Source organism: Loxodonta africana, chromosome 26 (genome assembly GCF_030014295.1).
Source record: "Loxodonta africana isolate mLoxAfr1 chromosome 26, mLoxAfr1.hap2, whole genome shotgun sequence".
Taxonomy (NCBI): domain Eukaryota; kingdom Metazoa; phylum Chordata; class Mammalia; order Proboscidea; family Elephantidae; genus Loxodonta; species Loxodonta africana.
In genome coordinates, this window is record NC_087367.1 from 42,430,090 (window position 1) to 42,448,378 (window position 18,289).

The window sequence follows — 18,289 nt, forward strand, 5'->3', positions numbered from 1 at the left end:
TAGGTGCCTAAATTTGAATAATAGTCATTGTCTTAGTAATCCAGTGCTATTGTAACAGAAATACCACAAGTGGACGGGTTTAACAAAGAGAAATTCATTTCTTCACAGTAAAGTAGCCTAGAAGTCCAAATTCAAGGTGCCAGCTCCAGGGAAAGGCTTTCTCTCTCTCTTGGCTCTGGAGGAAGGTCCTTCTCATCAATCTTCCCCTGGACTAGGAGCTTCTCCATGCAGGAACCCTGGGTCCAAAGGATGCGCTTTCCTCCCGGCACTGTTTTCTTGGTGATATGAGGTACCCCCACCTCTCCGCCTCCTTTTCCCTTTTATGTACCAAAAGAAACCAGCTCAAAACACAATTCAATCCCAAGCAGACTGAGTCCGCCTCATCAACACAACTCTCACCATCCCCCCTCATTAACATCATAGAGGCAGGATTTACAACACAAGGGAAAATCACATCAGATGACAAAATGGTGGACAATTACACAATACAGGGAATCATGGCCCAGCCAAATTAATATACACATTTTTGGGGGGACACAATTCAATCCAAGACAGTTGTTTTAACCAGTCTTCCTTGTAGGAATATGGATATTATCCTATCACTGACAGCGTTGTACTTGAGGATAGATCTTGACATGTTCTTTTTGAAGATTAATGCGACACCATTCTTCTTCAATCTGTCATTCCCTGCATAGTAGACCATACGATTATCTGATTCAAAATGGCCAATACCAGTCCATTTCAGCTCACTAATGCCTAGGATATCAATCTTTATGTGTTCCATTCAATTTCTGATGACTTCCAATCCTTCTTGATTCATACTTTGTACATTCCATGTTCTGATTATTCCATGCCCGTTTGCAGCTGTTTCTTTTGAGTCATGCCACATCAGCAAACGAAGGTCCTGAAAGCTTGACTCCATCTGCGGCATTAAAGGCAACTCTACTTTGAGGCAGCTCTTCCCTAGTTGTATTTCGAGTGCCTTCCAACCTGAGTTGCTCATCTTCTGGCACTATATCAGGCAATATTCTGCAGCTATTCATAAGGTTTTCGCTAGTCAATTTTTTCAGAAGCAGACTGCCAGGTCTTCCTTCCTAGTCTTAGTCTGGAAGCTCTGCTGAAACCTGTCCATTATGGGTGACTCTGCTGAAACTTGAAATATCAGTGTCATAACTTTCCAGCAGCACAGCAACACGCAAGCTACCACACTATGACAAACTGACAGCTATACGGTGGTTTTTCAATATTAAACAATTCATATTACTCTTAAATTTGTATTATATACACAGATGTAGGTATAACAAGTATTGAAGTGTAATACCTATTCAGTATGTTGGCACCGAGACTGACATTAAATTAAATCTTAAATATTCCTATAAAACTTCAGATAGAATTTTGAAGTTTTATAGGAATATTTTAGATTTAATTAAAGTTTCAGAATTTTCAATAAAAACCTTAGCTTTATTTAAGTAATTCTGACTTAACATTTTTTTTCTGATAATTTGTATTTTCATTTTTAATTTTACGCTTTTTGATATTTTAGAAGAAACTTTTTTTGAAAACATACAAACTAATTTTAGTTTTTGAATTTTATATTTACTTTAACTTACTTTTTGATGAAAATATACTCAAATTTTGTACCCATTGACTGCAATTGCATTTTTAATCCTTTAAATAATTACTGACAAAAGAGCACAAATCATGTGAAAATCTTGATTATAACATAAGAGATTTTACTGAGATAAAAGAAAGAAAAATAAATTTTCTTGAATAAATACATAATATGTGGCATAGTGGTTAAGTATGATGGCTGCTAACCAGAAGGTTGGCAGTTGGAATCCACCAGGTGCTCCTTGGAAACTCTATGGGGCAGTTCTACTCTGTCCTATAGGGTTGCTATGAGTCAGAATCGACTTGATGGCAGTAGGTTTGGTTTTTGGTTAATATATGAGTTATGTATGTATTTTATTTCTCATCCAGACATCATTCATCGGCCCCTTCACAGAACATTCAGATATGTGAAATACATAATTTAGTTATCTTTTTATATTTTGCCATAGTTCAGTCATATGTAAAGCACATCACAGTGCATGTATTTTTGAATTATAATTAACAGTTTGTTAGCTTTATTTGACTTAAATATTTGGACATATGGTATGTAAACCTCCATTTGTACTTTTGCCTCAGGTCTCATAAATATTAGGAACAAGCCTGAAGAAAAGAACATATAAGACATATGAGAAACAGTAAAAAGGTCTGACATATGTGTAACTGAAATCTCAGAAGAAGAGGGCAAAGAGAATGAGGCAGAAGCAATGTTTGAAAAGATAATGGCTGACAGAATATCCCACAAAGTCCTCTTTAAACAACAGTTTAGCTCCCTAAAAAATGTTAGCCTTGAGCATTGTGCCCTTTTAAAGAATTACCTATATGAAATAAAAATGACAATACCTGTTGCCATCAAGTCGATTCCAGCTCACAGGAACCCTGTAGGAGAGGGCAGAACTGCCCCACAGGGTTTCAAAGCTATAAATATTTACGGAAGCAGACTGCCACATCTTTCTCCTGTGGAGCAGCTGGTGGGTTTGAATCACTGACCTTTTGGTTAGCAGCTGAGTGCTCAACCACTGTGCGACCAGAGCAGCTTAATTTGACAATACCCAGACCCAGTCCCAGTGCCGTTGATAGTAACTCTAAAGCACAGATGAACTTTAAGGGGCAGAGTCTAACTTAACGGTGGTTAAAAAAAAAAAAAATATGAGCAGAGATGTGAGAATGGTGACATGATGTGAAGTAACCATTGTCAATGAACTCTACATGTAAAAATTGTTGAATGGCTGTATGTTTTGTTGTGTACATTTCCACCAAAAAAAAAAAAAAAAGTCTAAGAATTTTTCAAAACTGATAAAGGAAAAGGACATGAAGTCACATATTCAAGAAGCCACTAACCTCAAGAAAATGATGTTTTAAAACCGCATATATCAATATCTGAATTATATCACTATAGATTAAATCCTCCAAATAAACGAAAAAGACTATCAGACGGGATAAAGAAACAAAACCTAACTATAATCCTACTTATAGAAGATATAATTAAAATATGAAAATAGGTAAAAAATAAAATGATAATGTAAGATATACTATGCAAAAGCTAACCTAATTATAGCTGCTGATGTAGCTATGCTAATTTCAGACAAAGTAGGAGACCCTGGGTGATGCAGTTAATTTTAACAAATATTTAGCAAATAACAAATATTAACGAACTGAATTCTGCAATATAAAATGGGTAAGAGCCATTCCCAAGTGGGGTTTTATTTCACGAATTAGACATCAATCAAGGTAGTCCCTAATATTAATATAATTTAGGAGAAAAATCATATGATCATCTCAATAAAAAAAAAAGATTCTCAATAGATTCAGAAAAATGAATAAATTTCAAAATTTATCCATGACAAAAGCTCTTAACAAATGTGGACTAGCAAGGAATTTCCCTAATCTAATAAAAGATATCCAAAAAATCCTATACTAAACATCATCCTTAGTGATGAAATGTTCAATGTTTTCCCGCTGAGACAGGGAAAGAGGCAAGGATGCTACTACCCTCACTTTTATTCAACACTGGACTGAAAGTCCTAGCCAGAATAAGTTAGTAATTAAGAGAGTAAAAACCAAAATCAAAACCAAACCCGGTGGCCCATGAGTCAATTCTGACTCATAGTGACCCTACAGGACAGAGTAGAACTGCCCCATAGAGTTTCAAGGAACGCCTGGTGGATTTGAACTGCCAACCTCTTGGTTAGCAGCCATAGCACTTAACCACTACGCCACTAGGGTTTCTTAGTAAGTGAGTAAGAAAGGTAAATAAATAGGAATACAAAATCCAAACCCTATTAGTTAAAGATGGTATAACTGTACATATAGAAAACCCAAAAGAGTCTTCAGAGAAATTATTAGAATATGTAAGTTTAACAAAATTGATTGTTATAAGTTTAATATTTAAATAGCAACTGTATTTCTACATGCCACCATTAAACAGAAAATTTAAACATATATCATTTATAACAGCATCAAATAACTAGAAATAACTAATGTTACTGAAAGAGAATAAATGGAAAGACACGCCATTTTGTTTTTTCTCTCCAAAATGACCTACAGTTTCACTCAAAACCCTGGCAAGTTCTGTGTGTGCTTGTGTAAATGTGTGTGAGAGAGCGTGTGTTTGCGTGTAAGTTGGCAAGTTGATTCTAAAATTTATATGGGAATTCAAAGTGCCAAGAATAATCTACATACTATTCAAGAAGAGGAAAAAGGTGAGAGGACTTAGTTTACTGGATATTAGGTCTTATCCTAAAGCTACAGCACAAAAACTGTGTGGTATTGGAAACTTCATTTATGACGATGGTTGTACTTCAGAGCAGTGGAGAAAGATCCCTCCCCTCCAACATGGCAGAGGTTGAATGAACTAATAAGGCTTGTGGGGGTAGAGGGAGGACAGAGTGCTGAAGAGAGTGAAAAAAAAAAAAAAAAAAAGGCAGATTTGGTTTTTAATGGGGAAAAACATGAGAAATACAAGGTAGAGTGCAAAGCAATGGTCTTTAAGTCTGTTAATTGAGATTAAACATTCATTGAGAAGAGGAAAAGTCTCTTTTTAAAAGAATGACAGCTAAAAAGTAAAAACCTTTCTACTTAAAAAAATTTATTTTTAAAATTAACAATTTTTTTCTTTTTTTGGGTATAGAGTTCTATGAGTTTTAATACTGTACAGATTTGAGAAACTACCACCATAACAATCAAGATAGAAATGAGTTCTATTACCCCAACTAACTCCCTCATGCTACACCATTATAGTAACAACTTCCTTCTACTCCTAAACTCTGGTAACCACTAATCTATTCTCCATCATTATAATTTTTTCATTTTGATAGTATTATATAATGGAACCATACAGTACATAACCTTTTGAGATTAGCTTTTTTCACCCTGAGGATCCATTCAAGTTTTGCCATGTTTCACTAGTGCGTTATCCTTATTGCTGAGTATATTCCATTATATAGGTGTACCACAGTTGCCTCATCCACTGGTCCACGGAAGACATCTGGATCATTTTCAGTTTTTAGCTATTACAAACACAGCTGTTATGAATATTTATGAACAGGCTTTTGTTGAATATATATTTTTATTTCTCTAGGGTAAACATCCAGGAGTGGGATTGCTGGGTCATATGGTTATGTTAGGAGCCCTGGTGGTACGGTGGTTACAGTGCTTCGCTGCTAACCAAAAAGTCAGCTGTTTGAACCCATCAGACACTCTGAGGGAGAAAGATGTGGCAACATGTTCCCGTAAAGATTATAGCCTTGGAAATCCCATGGGGCAGTTCTACTTTATCCTACAGGGTCACTATGAATCAAAATCGACTTGACAGCAGTGGGTTTATAGTTATGTTAAACTTTACGAGAAACTGCCAAACTATTTTCCAGAGTGGCTATACCGTTTTGCATTCTCACCAGCAGTATATGAGAGATCGAACTGTTCCGCATCCTTGCCAGCACTTAAAAAAAAAAAAGAACCCAAACCTGGTGCTGTGGAGTCGATTCTGACTGATAGCAATTCTACAGGACAGAGGAGAACTGCCCCATAGGGTTTCCAAGGAGCGGCTGGTGGATCCAAACTACCGACATTTTGGTTAGCAGCCCAGCTCTTAACCGTTGTGCCACCGGGGCTCTTAGTACTTTCTTATTTTAGCCATTCTATCTTTTTCTGGTAAAATGTCTATTCAAGGCTTTTGCAAACCCTTTTGTAATTGGATTGTCTTCTTATTGTTGAGTTTAAAGAGATGTTTATTTATTCTGGATACAAATACTTTGTTGGATATGTAGCTTAAAGATATTTTCTTCCAAGCTGTACCTTGTCTTTTTCTTCTCTTACAAGCCTTTTGTGGAGCAAATGTTTTAAAATTTGTTGGAGTCCAATTTAACATGTTTTTTTTTCTTTCATGCTTTTGGTGTCATGTTTAAAACTCTTTGCCTATTCCTAGGTCATGAAGATTTCCTTGTTTTCTTCTAAAATTGTTATAGTTTTACCTTTATTATCCATTTTGAGTTAATTTTTGAATAAGCTGGGAAAGATTCATTTTTTGGCCTATTCTGCCAATTGTTCCAAAATCGTTAAAAAGACTATCCCTTTAACAACAAAAATCCAAACAACCCAATGAAAAGATGGGAAAAGGACTTGAATATTTCACCAAAGAGGACATACAAATGGCCACCAAGCACATGCAAAGATGCTCAATGTCATTAGTCATAAGGAAGGTGCAAATCACAACCACAATGACATATCACTTCACACCCACTAGTATGGCTGTGATTCAAAAACTGCAAAACAACAGGTGTTGGCAAGGATGTAAAGAAATTAGAACTCTCACCCACTGCTGGTGGGACTGTAAATAGGTACAGCTGCTATGGAAAACAGTTTGGCAGTTCCTCAAAAAGTTAAATACAGACTGACCATATAATCCAGCAATTCCACTCCTAGGTGTATACCCAAAACAGCAGTAATGCAAACTGATACTGATACATCAGTTTTCACTGCAGCACTATTCACAATAACCAAAAAGTGGAAACAGTCTAAATGTCCATCAACAGATGAATGGATAAACAAAATGTGGTACATACATACAGCGAAATATTCCTCAGCCATAAAGAGAAATGAATTCCTGATACATGCTACCTGGGTGAACCTTGAAAACACTATACTGGGTGAAATAAGTCAGTCATAAAAGGACATATATTTTAAGATCCCACTTATATGAAATATTTAGAATAGGCAAGTGTTTAGCGATCAAGGTTTATTAGTGGTTAACAGGGGTAGGAGGGAGAAGAAAGACTATGCTTACGGGACACTGAACTTCTGTTACAGATGAAGGTATAATTTGGGAATGGAAAAGGGTGATGGTTGCACAACATAGTGAACATAATATGAGTGAACTCTATAGGTGAAGATGGTTGAAATGTCAAATGTTTTGGTACATATATATTTACCACAATAATAACAATAATAATAATAATAAAGACCCCTTTCTTCATCGAGTTGCTTTTGTACCTTAGTCAAAAGTCAGTTCTTCATATTTATGTGGGTCCATTTCTGGGCTCACTATTCTGCTCCATTGATTTATTTGTCTCTCTCTCTGCCAATATCATACTGTCTTGATGACTATAGCTGTAGTAGTAAGTCTCCAGATAGGTAGTATGATTCCCCCAACTTTATTCTTTTTCAGAATTGTTTTAGCTATTGTAGGTACTTTACATATGAATTTTAGGATCAGCTTGTCTCTTTCTACAAAATATTCTACAGAGATTTTGGCAGGAATAATGTTAAGCTTAAAGAGCAATTTGGGGAGAACTGAAATTTTTACTATACTGAGTTTTCTAAGAGAGTACCCGGTCTGTCTTTCCATTTATTTTTAGTTTTTCTTATATCAGCATTTTGTAGTTGTCAGAATACAGATTTTATATATATTTTGTTAGATTTGTACCCTAAACATTCCAATTTCTTGGAGTTATTGTAAATTGTATCGCTCTAAATTTCATTTTCCAGTTCTGTCGAATGCTTTTTCTGAATCAATTGATATGATCATGTGTTTTTTTTTTTTCCCTCTAGTAACAACTGTTTGTGTGGCTATACCACACTTTGTTTATCCATTCATCAGTTAAGAGACATTTGGTTGGTCCTGCTTTTTGGCAACTGTGAGTAATGCTGCTGCAAACATTTGTGTTCAGATTTTTTTTTTTTTTTTTGTGGACCTATGTGTTCATCTCTCCTGGGAATATACGTAAGAGTGGAACTGACTGGATCATATGGTAATTTTATATTCATACTTTCAAGGAACTTCCAGAGTATTTTCCAAAGTAGCTGCACCATTTTTTATTGGTTTCAATTTCTCCACATCCTTGTCAATATGTGTTATTATCTGTCTTTTTGATTTTAGTTATCCTAGTGAGTGTGAAGTGGAATCTCACTTTTTTTTCCCCAGATCTCCATGTCTCACCCTTTTTTAAAATGGCTTTATTATGCTACACGATTCACATACCAAACAATTCACCTATTTAAATTGTATAACTTAACAGTCCTAGTATATTCATAGAGTTGTGCAACCATCACCACGCTCAATTTGGGACACTTTCATCATTCCAAAAAGAAATTCTGTACCCCTTAGCCCTCCTATTGCCCTCCAGGTCCCGCTGACCTAAGCAACCATTACTCTACTTTGTCTTTATAGAGTTGTCTATTCTAGACATTTCATATAAATGGAATCATACAACATGTGCTCTTAGCCACTGGCTTCTTTCACTTGGCATATTTTCAAGGTTCATCTACGTTGTGCCATGTGAAAATATGTCGTTCCTTTTAATGGTTGAATAATACTCCCATGTATGAATGTAAAACATTTTGTTTAACCATTCATCAGTTGATGGGCATTTGGGTTGTTCCCACCTTTTGACTATTATGAATAGCATTGCTGTGAATATTTATGTACAAGTTTTTGTGTGGATATGGTGTATAATCCTTTTTTACAGGTTGTTAGATTAGTTTTTTAGCATTTATCATTTTTACAATGATACTGGTTTATAGTTTCTTGTATTATCTTATCTGGTTTTGCTACTTGGATAATACTGGCCTTAAAGAATGAATTTGGAAGTTTTGCTTCCTCTTCTATTTTTGCAAGAATTTGTAAAGAATTGGTATTAATTCTTTAAATGTGGGTATCATTTTCCAGTGAAGCCATCTTAGCCTTAGATTTTCTTTTCTATTCAGATTTTCTATTTTTTCTTTAGCTAGTTGGGTAGTTTGTGTCTCTCTGGGAATTTGTTCATTGTGTACAAGTTATTTAAATTGTTGGCATACAGTTGTTCACAGGCTTCCCTTATCTTTTTTATTTCTGTAAGGTCATTCTGATTTTAATTATTTTAGTTTTTTTTTCTTGGTCAGTCTAGTTTATCAAATCACTATTCTTTCTCTATTGAATTGTCTTGGCACTACTGTCAAAAATCAATTGGCCATAAATGTGAGAATTTATTTCTAGACTTTCAATTCAATTCCACTGATCAATATGTTTATATTTATGACAGTACCCCATGATCTTGTTTATTTTAGTGTTGTAGCATATTTTGAAATCACTCAGTTTTGGCTACTCCACCCCCTTTGCGTTTTCATATTACTTCTAGGATTAACTTGTCCATTTCTACAAAACAAAAAACAAACAAATACACAAGCTGTTAGGAACTGCAATGGATACGTACATCAGAGTTTGGGGGAACACTGCCATCCTCACAAAACTGTCTTCTAATCCGTGAATATGTCAGGGTATCTTTTCATTTATTTAGATCTTCTTTAATTTTTTTCCACAATGTGTTGCAGTTTCCAAAGTTTTATACTTCTTACGTTAAATTTATTCCTATTTTATTCTTTTTGCTGTTATTATAAATGGAATTGTCTTCTTAATTTCATTTTGATTGCTCATTGCCAGTATAGAAATACAAGTCATTTTTTGTACATGATCTTATATTCTGCAACATAATTTAATTCATTTATTAATTCTAATAATTTTTTTAGTGGATCTTGTATATACAAGGTAATGTCATACGCAAATAGTTTTACTTCTTCCTTTCTAAGTTGGATACCTTTTATTTCATTTTCTTGCCAAGCTGTCCTGACTTGAATGCCCAGTACAACGTTGAACATAAGTGATGAGAGTGGAAATCTTTGTCTCTTTCCTGATCTTAGGGGAACAACATTCAATCTTTTACCATTAAGTATGATGTCAGCTGTGGTTTTTCATAGATATTTTTTATCGGGTTGAAGAAATTCCTTTTAATTTTAGTTTGTTGAGAGTTTTTATCTTGAATAGCTGTTGGATTTTGTCAACTACTTTTTTCTGTGAATACTGAGATGAGAATATGTTTTTTTCTTTTACTCTCTTAATACGGAGTATTACATTGATTGACTGATTTATAGATATTAAATCAACCTTTCATCCTTTCATTCCTGTGATAAATCTCACTTGGTCATGGTATATCAATTTTGTTGATACTCTCAAATGAATTACTTTTGGCTTCACTGATTTTCTTTATTGTTTCTATTCTCAATTTCATTTATCAACTCTAATCTTATCCTTTCCTTCTTATTGTTTACTAGGTTTAATTCACATTTCTTTTCCCAATGTCTTAAGATGGAAGGTTAGGTTATTGATTTGATTTGAAAATCTTTTTTAATATAAAATGTCCTTCTCTGTCTCTAGTAACAATTTTTGTCTTAAAATCCATTTTCTCTGCTATCACTATAGCCACTCCAGCTTTCTTATGGTAGTTGTTTGCATGGCACATCTTTTCCCATCCTTTTACTTTCGACCTCTGTATCTTTAAATCTAAAGTGCGTCTCCTGTAGACAATATGTAATTATATCTTTTTTTAATCCAGTCTGATAATCTCTGCCTTTTGATTATGTTGTTTAATCCATTCATATTTAATGCTATTGTTGAAATAGTTGGATTTCCATGTGCCATTTTACTTTTTGTTTTCTATAGGTCTCATATTTTTCCTTTGGTTTCTTTTCACTGACTCCTTTTTCATTAAGTGAATATTTTCCAGGTGTAACATTTTAATCCCTTTAATAATTTTTTCACTATATATTTTTGAGTTAATTTGCTAGTGGTTGTTCTAGGGCTCACCATATATATTTAATTTATCAAAATCTACTTCGGATTCATACTAACTCAATTCCAGAGAGATATAGAAATGTTTCTTCTATATAGCTCATTTCTATATATTATAGGCCTAATACAATTATAATACATATTGTTTTATACAATTACTTTTTAAGTCAGTTAAGAGAAGAAACATGCATTATTTATGCTGTCTTTGTAACTACACAGTTACCTTTACTGGTATTTTATGCTTATCGTGTGTGGATCTGAATTACTGTCTGGGGTCACTTGCTTTCCGCCTGAACTTCCTATAGTATTTCCTGTAAGGTGGGTTTGTTAGCAATGAATTCTCTGTTTTTGTGTATCTGGAATGTCTTCATTTTGCCTTTGTTTTTGAAAGCTAGCTTTGCTGGATGTAAGACTCTTGGTTGGCAGATTTTTCTCCACCAGCACTTTGAATATGTCATTACACAACCTTCTAACTTCCGTTGTTTCTGATGAGAAGTCAGTTGTTAATTTTATTGGTGTTCCTTTGTACACAAGAAGTCATTTTTCTCTTGCCACTTTTAAGATTTTCTTTCACCATTTTTACTATGATGTGTTTACATGTGGGTATCTCTGTATTTGTTGTACTTGGAGATCACTGAGTTTCTTAGATTTGTAAAGTGTTTTCCATCAAATTTGAGAAGTTTTAAGTCATTAATTTTCAAATTATTTTTTCTGCTCCCTTCTCTCCCCTCTTTCTGGTACTTGTGTAACTCATATGTTGGTGTGGTGTGCTTAATGATTTCCCACATTTCTCTGAGACTCTGTTCATTTTTCCTTATCCTTCTTTCTCTGTTCTTCAGACTGTATACGCTTTAAGTTCGCTGATTCTTTCTTTTGCCAGTTCAAATCTACTGTTCAGCCCCTCTACAGTGATTTTTTTTATCTCAGTAATTTTACTTTTCAACTCCAGATTTCCCATTTGGCTCTCTTTTTAAAAAAAATATTTCTCTTTATTGATATTTTCTATTTGATGACACATTATTGTCCTAGATTACTTTTACATTTTCTAAACGATTTCATTTAGTTCTTTGAACATGTTTATAATATTTTCTTCGAAATCTTTGCTAAGTCCAACATCTGGTCCCTCACAAAGGCAGTTTCAGTTGTCTCTCAAGGTTTCTGTTGTCAGCTCTTTTTCCTGTGTATGGGCACACTTCCTGGTGTCTTTGCATGTCCTATAATTTTTCTGAAAACTGAATTTTTTAATAATATATTGTGGCAACACTAGATACTGATCTCGCCCCCTACCCCCACCCTTCTGGATCTTGTTGTTTGCTTGTTTGTTTGTTTAGTGACTTGGCTGGACTATTTTAGTGAAGTCTATTTCCTCTGTAGTATTGTAGTATGCAGCCTCTGATGTTACCCTTCAGAGGGTGCAGAGTTGGCCATGCTCCAAGTTATCCTGAGATGACAGTGGTTTTAGAAGGGTTGTCTTAGTATGACTGTGTCTTTCCCTGATCTATTATGCTGTCTGCCATTGTTGGTAACATATCTAGCTAGCTGTTAGCGCCACTAATTGCAGACTTACTGCTTTACTGTTCTCAACAATGTCCTTGAGTATAATTCTCCGCAGCCGAACTAATTAAATTCTAACCACTTTCCAGATACATTTGGGCCTGTTGTGTAATTTTGCTTGTTGCTCTCATGGAGCTACCAGCCTTCTTTTTTTATATTTTACCAAAATATTTTACTTTGTTAGGTTCCCATTTAACAATTTCTACACAACTTGTTCAGTGACATTGGTTACAGTGACATTTTCCACAGTGTGTCAACTTTCTCATTATTTCTGTTCTGGTTGTTCTGTTTTCAATAATCTAGTTTCCCTGTCCCCTTGCCTTCTCATCTTTGCTTTTGTGTAAATGTTGACCTTTTGGTCTCATATAGATGATTTCTTAAATGAGCACAGTACTCACAGATGATATTATTTATTTTATGAGCCAATCTGTTATTTAGTTAAAAGGTGATCTCATGAAATAGTTTTGGTTCAAGGTATAAAGAGTATCTCTGGGTGACAGTCTCAGCAAGTCCTCCACTCTCAACCAGTCCATTAAGTCTGGAGTTTTTAAGAATTTGAGTTCTGTTCTACATTTGGTTCCCATTCTACAGGATCCACCTGTTGTGTTCCTGATCAGAATGGTCAGCAGTGGAGCCAGACACCATCTAGTTCTTTTGGTGTGAGGGTAGATGAGGTCATGGTTTACATAGACTATTAGTCCTGTGGACTGGTTTCTTCTCTGAGTCTTTGGTTAATGGTGTTTTTTAAAGTTCTTCTGTATACTTGATGATTTTCTTTCTATTCATTCTACATTTATTAGCTGCCATTTTATATGCCATGTTGGCATATTATTAACAAATAAAAAGAATGAGAAAATGAGCCTTTTGCAAACTCCAGTGCAATATCTGATTCAGGCAAGGATTACCAAATAGATAATAATAAAACAATTAAAAATGTGTTGTGGAACAGTATATTTTACACACATATATTACTTGCTAACTGCAAAAGGAAATACATGACTTTATAATGCAGAGATTTGGGTGTTATCACTAGCATCACTTAACAGGACAACCTCATATTACTTGCCTCCAAATGTAAGACATATGAAGTAAACAGCACCATTTTTGTATTCTTGCCAAAAATGTTTGACCAGAATCTAATACGGCCTTTAGTCCTAATTTTTAGATTACAGGAAATACAAGAGATTAGAAGAAAAAGTTAAAGTAAACAATAAAACAAATCAAAATGGTGTTTGTGAGAGTGTAAGGAAGATGGTATACCTGGGGTCTAGACGATCTTGTTTGGGAAAAAGGTGAGGAAGAGCATTCCCTTTCAGGTTTGCCTCTCCCTGACAGAGCCTTGGGGGTAGGGGTTGCTGCCTGTAGCACGCCCCAAGACAAAGCATCATCAGCAAGCAGCAGTCCCATGACCTCTAATAATGTTTGCGCAGTTCCAAAGTCCTGAGAAATTAGGTACTGACGAGGCTGCTCAGATACCCAATCTTCTGCTTTTAATCCTTGAGGGCTGGTAGATTATAACCTACGATGACTGTTTCCTACCAGCGCTGCTTTTTTCTAGGAGTTTAAAATTAAGTCCCTGACCAGAGAAATTGCTGGTATAGTGGAGGGTAGTTAACCTGCATTTCTGTGGTACCTAAGACTCTTCTCCCTGGGATTCATCTGCTTCCCTTTCTTTAAATGTTCTGCCTTTCACTGAAAGTGTTGTGTTGAAGTGTTGTGGAGCCATCTATCTCAGTTTTCAATGCTGTTAGAGTTTGTTTTACGTATCCTGAAGCCCTGTCACTGGGTGCTTAAATATTTAATATGGTTATATCCTTCTGGTATATCGTCCCTTTAATCATTGTATCGTGTCCTTCCTTATCCTTTGTGGTGGATTTAACTTTAAAGTCTATTTTGTCAGAAATTAATATTGCCACTCCTGCTCTTTTTTGATTGTTCTTTGCTTAATGTATTTTTTTCTATCCTTTGAGTTTTAGTTTGTGTCTTTAAGTCTAAGGTGTGTCTTTTGTAGGCGGCATATAGCTGGATCATGTTTTTTTAATCCATTCTGCCACTCTCTGTCTCTTTATTGGTGCATTTAGTCCATTTACATTCAGCTTAATTATATATAGGTGTGAGTTTAGTACTGTCATGTTTCCCTTTCTTTAAAGTCACTGGGAGGGATGTAAAATGGAAGGGCCTGAGGTTTAGTCATTACATATCATCAGACAAGGTAGCTGTTTCCTCTAAGAGGGCATGAGCTCACAGGACAAAATAACTAGACACCTGAGGAGTACATTCACACCTAAAGTATAATAAAAGACGACAATCTGAAAAATATAACATATGAAGCAAAATTATTTAAAAAAAAAAAACCTAGAATCTGAAATAAGCATAATAGAAATGATATGATATATAAGATTTCTTTCAAAGTAATACAGGGAGAGGAAGTAGATAGAGATATAGGTAAAATTAGCCAAAAGTAGGTAAGTTGTTTATTACACAACTCTGTCTGCTTTTACGTATGTTTGAGATTTACCATAATAAAGAATTAAAAACAACAAAAAAAACATTAAATACCTTTTACATGGCTAAAGGGGAATATTAAAAATATGAGTAGCAAGAAATCAAAAGTAGAAATATTAGATATGAAACATAAACAGGTGAAATAAAATACAGAATACATAGGACAAATAGCAGGATGACTATAGCTGAAAATGAATTTGTGATCTGGAATATAAACTTTAGGAACGCTTCACGAAAGGCAGTGGAAAAGTACAGAAATAGAAGATATAAGAGAAAAATGAAGAGACATAGAAGACAGAAATAGAAGTGGGACATTCAGAATTCCAGAAAAGGGAAGAAATGGATGGGATAAAATATTTGAGGAGCTTTTCCATAACTAAGGAAATAAAAAAGATAAAAGATTTAGATTGGGAAGGTTAACAGAACACCAAACAGTCAAGAAAAGGAAAAACACACCTTCAAATTTTTAGAAATTTAGATAATCTAACCAAAACATTCAAAATAATGGATTAATGATAAATTATATACACACACACCTACTAGCATGGAAATACACTATTATGTGAAAGAGTGTGTTACGGAACTACATACACTGTATTTTTGTGCAAATAATGCACACCTGCTACGTCTGTTTGCCAGCCACATGCTCCCCCCAGGGGTATTTTCCTAAGGGCTGCTATAAAAAATTGGCAGACGGTGCAGCTGGCAAACAAATGTAGAAGGTGTGTGTTATCTACATAAAAACATGGTAGTATGATCCAATTTATCATATCATATCATTTGGGGGGAGAAAGAGAGTAAGAGTGAGAGACAGGAGTGAAGGAGGTAGAGATAGGCAGAAGGAAGAGGAAGAATGAGGAGTGGGCAGTGGAGAGGAGAAGAAGGAGTCCTTTTTCTGGGAATTTCTTCTAAGGAAAAAACAGTAGATTTTATAACTATTTGGTTATAACTATCAGAGGATATTTCGGAAAGCATTCCATGAAAAATTTGGTAATACGGTAATTAAGAATTAATCCAATGGAAATAATTCAAATGTCCAAACAGTATATAAAAGTATATACGAAAAAGACTATACAATACATACCAAATTTTTAATAGTGTTTTTTTTCCCTGGGTGTTAGAATTATTAGTATTAAAATTTATTTTATTACACTCATCATTACCCTATTATGGACAATAAATTACTATCTTTGAAATGGAAAACAAAATTACTTAAAAATAATCTAATAAGTTTCCCTAAGGTTATTTTAATTTCTGTTTCAAGGATTTCCAAACAATACATCCAACATTTAGACAATTCTTAAACCAACAAGAACAGCAGCGTCAGTTATACCTGCAAGCAGCATCAAGGACTGCATCCCCTCCCTCTTTTGGTACTGAACACACGATATGTCCAGGGCACTGTGTTACACAGCGAGGGATAAAAAAAAGGGCCTAGATTTTCGGCTTAAACAAGAGACAGACCAGCAGGGGAGAAAAAGACAATGCAAATAAACAAGCACAAATCAAGGCATGTTTGAAAATGTCAAGAAAAGGGAGAGATGACTCTAACCGAGGAAATGATGACCTGTGTTCTTGTAGACTGAAAAAAAAAAAAAAAAACATCCAAAATTTGCCTTTCTTTCCCTCTCTAATTTATTACTGAACCATTAAGGTTGTATAACAACTAACAGTCTCTATTCCCACATTCCGTATCAATGCTTACTAGTCTTACTTACCTTCAGGGCCACTTCACATGTCACTTCTCCTGTGTTTCTTTGGGTAATTGCACTTCTCTTGATACTGTGACCATGGATTCAGTGCCTGTCTCCATTCTTGACTGAGAGCCCCCAGGGGACTGTCATCTTGGTATCCCCAGGGTCATTCACTAAGTATGCATTATGACTTTTTTGGGCCTTCTGCACACATTTTATATCTTGGCAAAATAAACTTGGAAGTCATACCTGGTGGGGTTTCTTTTGTCTTCCTCAGAGATCAAAAACCAAACAAAATCTGCATAGCTCATTCTTCCCTCCTTCTGTACTGTTTTTCCCCTGGGAGTGGAAGAGAAAGAAAAATGCATTGTTATAAAATTCCTGAATGATTACCTGGAAAAACATAGTAGGATGATGTTGTCCATTATTAGGTGCCACTGAGTTGGTTCCAGCTCATATGGAGACTCCACGTACAAGAGAATGAATAAATACTCGATCCTACGTCATCCTCACAAAGTTGCTATGTTGGAAACCATTGTTGCAGTTACTGGGTCAATCCATCTTGTTGAGTGAGGGTCTTCCTCTTTTTTCCTGACCCTCTACTTCACCCAGTAGGATGACAGGCTAAGAAATAAAATAACATCCTTCTTTGGAAATTTAAATACATTAAAAAAAAAAAAGAGACTGCTAGATGCCTCATAAAAGGGCAGTGCCCTTCCTTGGCCTATCTTGTTTTCACAGGGTTAGAGGGCAAAACCCAAAGGCATTTGCAAATATGAAGAAAATAAATCCAGTTTCTCATTTGAATACAAGTAATCACCAGGATCGAATACTGTTAATGATATTTAGATGCAAGACTAATACCCATTTTAAAGAATCATTGTCCTGTGTTAAGACATAATGCATTTTTTGTAGGCTATTCTTTGACCCAGTAAAAAAAAGTGATGTCAAATTATGGAGGAAGTCTTGCTAGAATGAGATTGTTAACATTACTTGTCATTCATTTTTGAACTCAGATGCTTTTTCTTACCTTGTTACTGCTCCAGAGAATATCCTTTCAATAATCCTGTTTGATGAAGCTACATATAATAAGAAATTACAGAGCTAGTTAGAAACATGCTCCATAAAGGTCATACTTTTGGCAAATTTATTTTCAGTATCTATAAGCTAAACCACAGCAATTTTCCATGATAAGAATATAAGTAGTTAAATTTTTACTTATGTATAATTTATACTTTTTGTAAGTAAGAATTTGAGGTGGAGATATAGGTATGTATATGTGCGTGGGTATATAAAACTTTTAAAAAAGAATGGGCAAATAGGCTGAAATCTGGGCTGTATTAGTATTATGAAAACTTATGGGTTTTGTATTGATCTTGTTATCCAATAAGAGCAAGAATGGAAATTCCCCTAAAGAAGACAAATTTTATCCTAGCACTAAATCCAAGGAGGAACAGATTGTACAGTTCCTAATATAAAGGACTTTGGGTGAAAAAATGGACAAATACTTCCAAGTATAATTTTACAAAAGATATCAAAGCATACCATAAAAATACTTTTCTTATATTCCCATTCTATAGAAGTCCAGGATATAACATGATATAACAAGATTCTCAGAAATCCCCAGTTTTGTTCAAAGAAAGTAACAATTATATCTTAATATGTCACTTTTTGATGACAGGGACTAGTGACAGATCCCTGAGACTCTATAGTAGTGTACCTCATTCTGAGATCAGAATAACCGAAGACATTACTTTAAAAAAAAAAAAAAAAAAGAGACATGCCTGGGGACCTCAGGCCTGGGGGTGAAGTGAGAGCAGGAATCTGT

At 34.9% G+C, this 18,289-nt stretch overlaps 1 protein-coding gene across 4 annotated transcripts in view; it reads right to left on the bottom strand.

The window, feature by feature from the left end:
* PPP2R3A (protein phosphatase 2 regulatory subunit B''alpha) overlaps window positions 1–18,289 on the bottom strand; it is a 281,968-nt gene that overhangs the window by 52,022 nt on the left and 211,657 nt on the right. For all 4 annotated transcript variants that reach the window (XM_064277286.1, XM_064277285.1, XM_003419984.4 and 1 more), the window contains 2 exons: window positions 17,492–17,540; window positions 16,711–16,800 (listed from right to left, as the gene is read on the bottom strand). In XM_064277286.1, coding sequence (XP_064133356.1) covers window positions 16,711–16,800; window positions 17,492–17,540 — 139 coding nt within the window. The remainder of the gene's footprint in view (window positions 1–16,710; window positions 16,801–17,491; window positions 17,541–18,289) is intronic.